Source organism: Chanodichthys erythropterus, chromosome 10 (genome assembly GCF_024489055.1).
Source record: "Chanodichthys erythropterus isolate Z2021 chromosome 10, ASM2448905v1, whole genome shotgun sequence".
Lineage (NCBI taxonomy): Eukaryota > Metazoa > Chordata > Actinopteri > Cypriniformes > Xenocyprididae > Chanodichthys > Chanodichthys erythropterus.
The window spans coordinates 38,193,294-38,204,261 of NC_090230.1; the positions used below are offsets into that span (position 1 = coordinate 38,193,294).

Here is a 10,968-nt window from a genome sequence, read left to right on the forward strand (position 1 = left end):
TCTGAGTGAACGACTTAATTCCCTACATTCGTTCACTACTTTATACCCACAATTCTCTCTGATTTCGAGTGTACATTCCATTTACACTTGCTGAAGCACTATTTCCCAAAATCAAAATTTTTAACCTTTTTTTTTTTTTTAATCACTACTTGAATAAAACCTACTAAAATGTAGGGGGACATTATTATATAGATGAATTAAAAAATGAAATTATATAATTAAAAATATTATTTTTATTATTAAAATATTATGTAGGTGTTAAATCAATTTAATGTGTTTTACTAACAGCAATGTGTTTTAATAATTTGTGGCACTGTTAACTCGTTAAACTTTAAAAGATGATAATTTAGTGGATGATTTTAAAAAATTCGTTATATAGGGATTAGTGAATGAGTGAACGAGTGAGCGGTTTCGGACACAGCTTTCGTTTTTTCCGTTAATTTAGTGCATCATCCAGGTATTTAAAGTGTACTTTTTCTTTTTGGAACTTTCAGTGTGAACGCACTACTCGCACTATTTATACGTAAAAACGTCATAGAATAGTGCACAAGTACGCGAATTGGGACGCACCATTAGCCTCTTCGCTAATTAGCTCACTAAATACCATTCGTATGCTACTTCCGCCGCCTCACCGGAAGTTGTACCCACGTTCCCTTTTACAGTAGCGGCCCGCGGAAACAGGTGGATATATACACGTGTGTAATATGAATGTTGGCCGGTTGCACCAGCTGTGCGCAAGTTACAACGTAGACTAGTTTTCACGTAAATGGGCACTAAGTTACAACTTACGCACTACTAAATATATTTGTGTTGCACCATTAAACTTAGTTGAAGCGTAACTCTACGTATACACTAAATATTTACGGAAGCCTCCTATCAGGAGTAACGATTGGAATAAAATAGTAGACTAACTGAACTGCATCAATAAGCTCGTGTTTTACCTGACATACCTCATTCTTTACACATATATGATGCTGCTGATATTTACACGCTCTTACATTTTAAGAAAGAGAACATTATGTGAAAAAATACTTTGTTAGCCCACTCGTCAATACGAACCCGTTAAGCGCGCCGCGATGTGTGCATCGGTCCTATCACTCCGTGTTGTGCATGTAAAATAAAATCAGTCAGAATCAATCTTTTTTTGTATGAGTAACGTTATTTGTTTATTGATCCTTATTAATTTCGTTTCAAATACATTTTGATACAATGTTATTTACATATAAAAACATTTATGATTAAGTAGTAGGCTATTATATTTAATGGAAACTTATTTTTACTGTTAGCTACGTGAGGCAAAATAAGTCAGAATGAAGAATAAACTAAAATTCACAGAATTTCAACAACTTCTGCTCCTGTATTTGAAGGATCACTGAAGGTAAACGTCATATTATGTGACTACGCATTACTTTACGGAGACCTTACGAGCTACTAGCTACCCTCTGCCTTAAGAACAAATGGTGCAACCGAATAAAGTACAGAGTTAGTTACAAACTAGCTAGTAGTTACTAAGCAACTAGTGTGGACTTTACGTTCCAATTTAAGAAAGAATTTACGAACGGCTGGTGCAACCCTACCCTGATGTCTACATGCACTATGTTGTCATTGTCTACCACAAATCCTCTCCTGTGGCCTTATGGGATAGTAGCTAAAGTGTTCATCGTACTATGCATACTTCAGAATCTTGCCGGAAGAAGTAAGTCATCCAGGTACTTCTTATAAGTAGCCTACTGTGAATTCGGACATACTATTCTAGTCACTTACTGTTTTTGAAGTATGATTTTGGATGCAGCCATTATTTCTCATTCATTCATCACAGATGAAATTGAAAGTCAGGTCAAGCACAGCGTATTATTGGATATAGTATTCCACACAGTAAGCTCTATTGTATACTTCATATTTTGGCAAATGGCACTAAAATCCGCATACTGCGCACTTACTGTATACTTCAGAAATAGTAAGTGTAGTCTAGTTCCGACCATAACCACAAAAAGTTTACTTTGACCTTAAAAGAAGTACAGCATAAAAACACACACATGTTCTCAGTGATGCTGATTTTATTGAAAAATCAAGGAACAATCCAACATTTCAGACAACCTGTTTTGGCACAATGTAAATATAAACTTTAAAGGGATAGTTCACCCAAAAATGAACATTCAGTCATCATTTAATCACCCTCAAGTTGTTCCAAGATATTTTGAAGAACATGGGTAACCAAACAAATAGTTGATGGACCCCATTGACTTCCAAATGGGGGGGAAAAATACTATGGAAGTCAATGGGGATGTTTGATTACTGACATTCTTCAAAATATCTTCTTTTGTGTTCAACAGAAGAAAGAAACTTGGAACAACATAAGGGTGAGTAAATGATGATAAAATGTTCATTTTTGGGTGAACTATCCCTTTAACATGGTACAGACATGGGCTCATATCACATGCTGTCTAGTGCAGACGCAGTATTCAGTGCAGACACAAGTGTGCACTTCTGAGAGGAATGTTTCAGCATGGAGTGGGGAAATTTCAGGCACTTTGTGCAACAAAATCCACAGACTTTTTGGGAAATCAAACACTCTGCATAGTGAGTTATTCGCTCAAGCCATCGAAATGCAAATAAAGAAGAGGAACCCCTGAGCAAAAATGCTGTTCGTGTGGATCTAAAGCAAATTTCATAGAGATCATACTTAATATAAGCATGCTGCGCTTCTCAGAAACCGATTCAGGTGTGAATTTACGATACTTTGTCTAGTACACTTGCGTTGTTTCTAACATAAAACATTATGAGGCACCTCAATTTTCAAAGTAAACGTAACGGATAGCACATAGTGGTCCACTGATCTAATGGAACGAACTCAGGTGTACCATTTACACACATCCACAAATCTGCTCACACACACACACACACATTACATACACTCACATTTAAATTAACAACCTACAATTCATCTCTCATTTTATCACCCTTTGGTCGGACCAGCCTGCCCATGAAAAGAATGGAGTTTGTCTTGTTGTCCTTCACCAAGAAGATGAAGGGATGGTCAGCGTAGAAGAGTTTGGGGTTTTTGAGCTTGTCTGTACCAAAGATGCTTGTATCGGGTGGATTTCCCTCTGTGTCCCACTCCATGGCGGAGGCGTGGAAGACATTGGACAGGTAGAGGTCTTTCTTCCCTGAGATGTTGGACAGATCTGCTTTGGTTTTGTCCACGGCTTCGGTCAGACCCAGCTCAGCCAGATGTTTCTGCAAGAACGCGTGGTGTTATATAAGTGACTGAATTCACAGAAGAGTTTATCACAAACACTTGCTGAGATTGCAGACTGTTCATACCTGCAGGTTGTGGCTGACTTCCATGCTGACCTTTGGCAGCGACACCGCAACCGCCCTCTGTTCCATCTTACCGATCCAGGTGTTCAGTTGTTGACGTGTCAACAGTTTCTCCACTCTCTCCAGGGCTTCTACGTGGTACGGCATGATAAACACCACAGATGACATCTTATGGGCCAGCGGCATGTCCAGAACTAAAACCTTGTTGGTTGTGTCGTCAAAGAAGCCATAAATGCCTGAAAGACAGCATAAACGTATGATGTAAACATGCAAGGGCAAATGATTAAAGCCTTAAATTTCCTGTCAAATCAAACAGCAGTTTTGGATATTAATGACTGGCTTACTGTAGTGACTGAAAGTAAGTGAGTTTTGGGAAAAAAAATAAATAAATTTATGTACTGGCCAGTACTCTTACTGAAAAAATGCTTAATTAAATTTTTTTTAATTAAACTATATATATATATATCAACAAAATGCTGATATAATTTTTAAAATGAAAATATTTTTAAAATATTATTGATGAAATTTTAAATATTTTATGTTTACTAAAATAAAAAATTAACTAAAACTATTTATTATACAGCAATTACACACAGTATATGATTTTTCAGTCAAATAAACTGGCCAAAATGAAAGAATATAACATGATAAAATATTGAATAAACTTGCGGGATATTTTTGTTAAACAAAAAATATATATATTTTTTTACAATCTATGATCTTTCTTAGTTGATATGCAATTTAACTTAAGCTTTTAAGATGAAACTAAATATTAAAATGTTTTATATTATATATAAATATTAATTTTATATATATTTAATATATTTTTAAAAAATCGGCGTTTAACAACATTAAAGATTGATATATTGCTTTAATATATTGAATATTTTTCTAAACTACAATGTTATTTTTATTGACTAAATTTACATGCCATTTTATAGAAATACATTTACTAAAATTAAACAATATGTCATGACAAAATAATGACTAAATTTAATGGATATTTGTCAAAACAAAAACTAATATATATATTTAACTTATAACAACTTTAAATGTTGATATATTTTAATGTATTTAATTACAAATTAATTATATATTAATATATTTTTTAAATATCGAAAAAAAATGATATAACATATTTGAATATTTAGTTTAATTTTGCACTTTCTTGTAACCTTTGTTGATGAAAATTACATGATTTTATTGACTAAATTTGAAGAATATGAAGTGACTAAATAAAGAATATTTCCATCAAAACAAAAACAAAAATTGTATAAAAATGAACCAGAACTGTAGTATTGTACGATAATTAATTCTACGTAATGTACCTTAAACCACTAAGTTTCGTGTCTCATTTTGTGTTTCAGGATCACATCTGCTTTAACCACGGCCTCACCTGTGCGATGCATCATGGGTACAGAGACGGTGTAGGAGCGGTGCACTAAGAAACCACGATTGTCTACCATCTTGTGATGGAACTGCTCATCCCAGTGTGCTGGAGACAAAACAGAGTCTCATTTTAGCTTCTAAAGAATCTACAAATTGCTTCTCATTCTAACAGTGATCAAGAAGACTTACGTTTATAAAACATGGCATTGATGATCATGGCTCCATCTGTCTTCTCCACATCTTTGGTCACCTCGGGCAGCTTTCCATCGGTGGACTTCGATGCCCATTCGTTGATGGCTTTCACCGCGCTGCGTTTGTCACGGAAGTTTATTTTGGAGTGCTCGTAGTTATAATGCTTCTTGCTGCTCTTCAGAAAGTCGTCGACGAAGCTAACAGAGCTGGGCCCATAGAAACGGTTGCTGATCTTCCAGGTGACGTTACGCGCTGTTGAGTTACTGACCTCGGTGAGAAGCTCAGACAGCCCAGAGTGTAGCTGCTCATCCTTCACCGTAGTGGCGCTCAGGACGGTTTTGACCTGAGAAGCAGTGTTGGATTTCCCTCCAAGAGCCACCAAACCCAGTGAGGAGGCCACTACCACGGGAGAAATCAAGATGTTCTCGACGTCCTTCTCCTTGGCCATGTTCTGGTACAGGTTGAAGGCCAAAGTGGCGCTGTTGTCTGCCAACATGGTGGCATGGCTGCTGAGGGTCTTGTCTGCACTCACAGTGGCGAATAGGCACAGGAGAACCACGCTTGACACCAACATGATTTTAGAGGTGGTAAGTTTACAGCCTGTACGGGTAGCAAACAACTAGTTAGTGAGGTAAAAAGTTAATTTTATATAGATATGAGATGATTTTCTTTATACAACAGCTCTTTCTGATTCTCGAATCTGATTGGCTGAGAGCCGTGTGTTATTCAGTATCAGCACTAAAACCGCTTCACCGTTTTATATCGCTCCGCTTGTACCAAATTGAAAGGGACTGGTTGTAAACAAGGAAGTTGCTCGCTGTAGCTGTTTATCGCTGTAATGGGAAATCCCCTGAACTTTAAAAAGCACAAAGATATCGCTATCCTCAGCGGACATTCAAACTGATTTTTTATAATGGATGTAATATTATGGACACTGACCTGAAGAATGAATGCTATATTAGATGCAGGTAATACACACGTTTGTCAATCTCTCTCTCATAATACCATAATACTCTACATAATACAATAGTGAATTGGATCGGAGTAATGGTGGCTTGGGCTCAACTGTTAAACTGTCAACTTGAGATTTGAATCCGTGGAAGGAAGTAGTGCTGCACAAAAGAGGGTTTTCTAAAGACACTCGGTTGTTGTTGTTTCTTATTTATTTACTCAGTTGTGCCATCGAACTCTTGTATAAATGCAATATCACACTTGTAGCTGTGCAATATGGCTGTAAATCAGCACGCTGTGATTATATTGCAAGGCTACGAGTGTGATATTGCTCATATATGGGTAGAGATGCGGACTGCTCTAGTTCCTGACCACAGAACTGAGAGTAGTGCCAAGATTAAAGCTGTAATTTCCATAGACTTAATGACAGGCCTGCTATGCTAAAGCAATACATTTAAGGCAGAAATATTACATAACTGCCACATGCACCGTTGTAACATCACTAGGCTCTCTGAAGCTCGAAGATCCTTCATCAACATGTTTTTGCTTATAGATGAGAAATATTCCTTGGGGAACATGAAAGAAGATATTTTGAAGAATGTTTACTGTTCAACAGTAAGATTTTTTTAAATGTTTTTGAAAGACGTCTCTTATTCTCTCCAAGAATTCTTGATCAAAAATACAGTAAATTGTGAAAATTATTAAAATTTCAAACTAACTTTTATATATTAATATATTTTAAAATATAATTTATTCCTGTCATACCAAAGCTGAATTTTCAGCATCATTACTCCAGTCTTCAGTGTCACATGATCCTTCAGAAACCATTCTAAAATGCTGATTTGGTGCTTAAGAAACATTTATTATTATTTTCAATGTTCAAAACAGGTGTTCTGCTTAATATAGCTTTTGTTTTAAATATAAATCTTTTGTAACATTATAAACATCTTTAATTAAAAAAAAACATTTTTTTTTTCTTTTCAAAAAGTTTTGAACGGTCATGTATAATATCACATGTACCCAGGATGCAAATATATATTCATGGGAAAAAAAGCTGTAAAAGCCACATATACAGATTTCATGGCTCCAGGAGTCATCTTACACTGGATAACCGTTATCCAATCAGCACTGCCAGGATGGCAGGAAGTTCCACTAGTGTGGGAACATCAGACTTCAGACATGTTATGCATTTGTGCAGCTTTCCCCACCCTTCTACCAAATGAACAGCCCAAAATGTTTCCTTCAGCTATGCAAAATGCACCAAAATGGACTTTTGTTATGTCTATATGGGCGAGTCAGAGCTTGAAGCAGCAAATTGAGACATACACAAAAAGCCTTTAGAATCATTACACAAAAACAGTAAATCAGATCACTTAGCTGCTTATGAACACTTTATCTTTGAGGAAAACTATAAAAGTCTCATGCAAACATTTATTTTACATTTCAGCATTTTGAATGAATTCCGTTAGGATTCCATTATGAAATACTGCGCATTTTTAAAAAAATTTTAATGCTTTTGATGAAGCCTGAAAATGTTTTCACAGCTGTAATGGCATCTATTACTCACCTCTCAGAGCTTCCGAAAATTTCTGCAACCTCTCGGATCTGTTGGCTTCCCCTGACATCAAATCCTTCATGCAGACTTTATAGTCTGGAAAAGAAACTTCTGGAAGTTGAGAAAGGAGTATAATAATGGTTCCCGTGTTCTATGAGACCTCCCCCAGATCCAGTTACTGTGGGAACTGGACTCTCTCCTCAAGGTCCTAAAGGCAGCAGGAACTGACCCTTTTCCTGCTCACACAATGACTATAAAGTGCTTTTTCATGCAAGGAAAATTGTGAATATGGGAAAAGGGGCAGATTAACTGATTATACTATATAAAAAATACTCTAGCAAGAAGCAAAATGTAATTTAGTCTAAAATATGGTGATACTTTTTTTTTTAGTATTTGTATTTAATTAGTAAGTAGAGTTTAACATTTATATTATAAAAGTAACTGTAAAAAGACGTTTCATCTGTAAGGTTAAGACAAGAGGTTATTCTGCTTCCACCCCCACCCTGTCCGTCTCTCCTCCCTCTCTCTCTTCTGTGTGCCACGTTAGTAGTGGATCGTGTCTAGGCCTGCACCGGCCAGCAGACAAAACAGGACAGAGATTTTATCTCGCTTTGGGTGTGAAGCTTGCTTTATTGTTCATATTTGTGCCCATTTAAGAAAACAACATCTATTTTAAAATGTTGTTCCAAACTAATAAAATATTTATCTTCTTCTTTATATAGCACCAGGAACCCGGTTCTACAAACGTGAGGCACTCGAATGAATAAAGTTTCCCAGAGGAACATTTTATTTCTTAGAAGTTGCTCTTTCAAAGCTCAGGATACTTCTTTGTTTTGTATTTGATTTGACTTTATTGTCCACCAATGTGGAAAATTCTCCTTTGGCTTCTCATAAAAAAACATCACAATTATATAAGTGTCCTTATCTCAGCACTGAAAAAAAAATCATTTTCTTAATCACTGTTTTTGTCTTTATTGTCTAAATATAATATATAAAATAAGCTGTGATTTTAGAGAATGTTCTCTGTGTGTGTGTGGGGGTGTGTGTGTGTGTGTGTGTATATATATATATATATATATATATATATATATATATATATATATATATATATATATACACACACACACACTGCCCGGCCTCCCCCCCAAAAAGTCGCTGTTTGGATTTTAATAGGCAAATACTTAAGAATCTATCATTATAACAGTGATTACTATGTTTCTAGCATGTTATATGTTTGGCAACGGTTCTTTTAACCATTAAAGCTGGCTTTTCATTTCTTAAACAACCATGTAGGAAGACATGTCATAATTGGTCCAGACCTTCATTTCATTGAAAGTCTTTGGGATGTGCTGGAGTAGACTTTACAGAGTGCTCACTTCAAAACAAGATCGTGACCAAATATTGATGCATATAAACACTTAAAATAGTAATCATGGTAAGACAAATCCATTTGGAAGAAGGATTGATGATCTATTGATGATTGATTATTTGAAATTTGTTCATTTTGAACAAAAAAGTTACATAGTGTACCTATAATCTGAATAGCAAATCTCATATAATTTGGTTTTGTGACTGTTAAGATGTGATCTTAAAATATGTCATGAAACATATCTCATTATCTGCATGTGCTGCTGCTCCTCATTAACATCTAACATGACTCTGTTCAAAGATACAAACCATTAACAGCACAGCTTTCAAAGTATACACCTCCAGGCCACTTTGTAAAGATCAGTGAAAACACAGCTGATGGCGGTGGCATTCCTCAGGCATCAGAATGTTGAAAGAATGCAGCTCGCTTCACTTGTCAGGGTTTCTTTTTGTCTCATTATGTTGTTAGATCCGCATAGCTTGTGGTTTAACCCAGACTGACAGTCACTGATTAACTGCCGTGAACAAAAGGGAAAGCGAGAGAGTTATGTCATCTCTATAGACACTGATACAACTACATTTATGCCCTTTTATTTGCTTCTGATGCGTTTTTTCAGGATTCTTTGATAAATAGGAAGTTCAAAAGAACACATTTATTTGAAATCAAAATTGTATAACATTGTAAAAGTCTTTGTCACTTTTGATCCATTTAATGTATCTTTGCTAAATTAAAGTATTAATGTTTAAAAAAAAAAAATCTTACTGACCACGAACTTGTGTATATCTATATATAACAATAATGTAGAATTCATATGTATATAGACAATGAGCACCGGGGAAATGACAGGATGCTCTTCCTGTAGTCCTGTTTACATCCACATATCCATAAATAACCCATTACTATGGTCCAGCCTGCCAAAATCACATACTTTAATCAAAACCAACCTCCATTTTGACTACATTTTAACTAGTGTAGTTGGATTTCTGTTCATTGTAGTTCTATGTCTGTTGGGTGGGATATTTCAGGTTATGAATGAATGTTCTGCAGTATATGACTACTGTATCAGAGGTTCAGATCAGTGGAAGCTGCCCAGCTATTGTGAGCTTTTCCGTCACACAGAAGGAATTTCGCTCTCAACACGTTAAAGATTTTGTCTGTTCTTTGTACTCTGGAGGCAGAGCAAATCCAGAGCAGATATGATCGCTATGTAGTGGTGGAGTCTGGTCTGTGTCTTTACTGCAAACTTAAATTTTTACCTTAATGGTGTCACTGATCTCTGTATACTCCAACTATAAATGATTGTGAAATGATACTCTATTGTGACTACTATGGTAAACACTATAGTATTTTGTAAAGCAATTTAAGCTTTTTTTATATCACAGTAATCTTTATTTATTCTAAAAGACACAATTGTACTTTGTACACGTCACAATCTTGTGAGAGAGACAAAAATCCAGAAGCATCAAAAATAGATGAATGTGTTGTGGACAAGTATGAAAATGTCAGCTCACTTTTGTTTTGCAGGAGTTTCTATGAGTTTAACCGCATGTTTCTGCAACTACGAATGTGACCACTAGGTGATGCTAGTTTCACACGTCTAAACATGCGCAAAATCTGCAGAGGAACTGGTTTCTTTTTTGCTTATTCTTGTTTTGATGGTTTCCTACACATATATTTCACAATTTAAGGGCTGTAATTAACAAACAAATGACTATTTATATTTGATAAATAAATGTAACGTGGTATCATCATTCCAATAAAAAATATTATATAAAACAATTCTATTCTTATAATCATATATATATATATATATAATATATATATATATATATATATATATATACACACACACACACACACACACATTTATTATAATATAATATATACAACTTTTCTTAGACAGCAATTAAAGGTGCCCTAGAATTAAAAATTGAATTTATCTTGGCATAGTCAAATAACAAGAGTTCAGTACATGGAAATGACATACAGTGAGTCTCAAACTCCATTGTTTCCTCCTTATATAAATCTAATTTGTTTAAAAGACCTCAGAAGAACAGGCGAATCTCAAAATAACACCGACTGTTACGCAACAGTCGGGATCATTAAAGGTGCTAAAGAGGTTCTTTTTGTCGACTGAGTTTTTGAAATGAGTGCAGGGGTAAGAACAACCCCCCTCCTTCACAGCTCATTT

At 35.4% G+C, this 10,968-nt stretch overlaps 1 protein-coding gene across 1 annotated transcript; it reads right to left on the reverse strand.

The window, feature by feature from the left end:
* Positions 1-2,047: 2,047 nt before the first annotated feature.
* serpinh1a (serpin peptidase inhibitor, clade H (heat shock protein 47), member 1a) lies at positions 2,048-7,571 on the reverse strand. The gene is made up of 5 exons (XM_067399128.1): positions 7,421-7,571; positions 4,900-5,502; positions 4,718-4,816; positions 3,325-3,557; positions 2,048-3,237 (listed from the first exon to the last, which is right to left on the reverse strand). Exons 1-5 carry the CDS (start codon positions 7,488-7,490, stop codon positions 2,935-2,937), a joined length of 1,308 nt encoding a protein of 435 aa, XP_067255229.1. The 5' UTR covers positions 7,491-7,571; the 3' UTR covers positions 2,048-2,934.
* Positions 7,572-10,968: the final 3,397 nt, after the last annotated feature.

What these genes read in the sequence shown, in the direction of transcription:
- serpinh1a (XM_067399128.1), bottom strand. Translation starts at nt 7,490, where the DNA reads ATGAAGGATTTGATGTCAGGGGAAGCCAACAGATCCGAGAGGTTGCAG. An exon ending in ATTTTCGGAAGCTCTGAGAG is followed by an intron (nt 5,503 to 7,420) that starts GTGAGTAATAGA and finishes CTACCCGTACAG; the next exon opens with GCTGTAAACTTACCACCTCT. An exon ending in CAATGCCATGTTTTATAAAC is followed by an intron (nt 4,817 to 4,899) that starts GTAAGTCTTCTT and finishes TTTTGTCTCCAG; the next exon opens with CACACTGGGATGAGCAGTTC.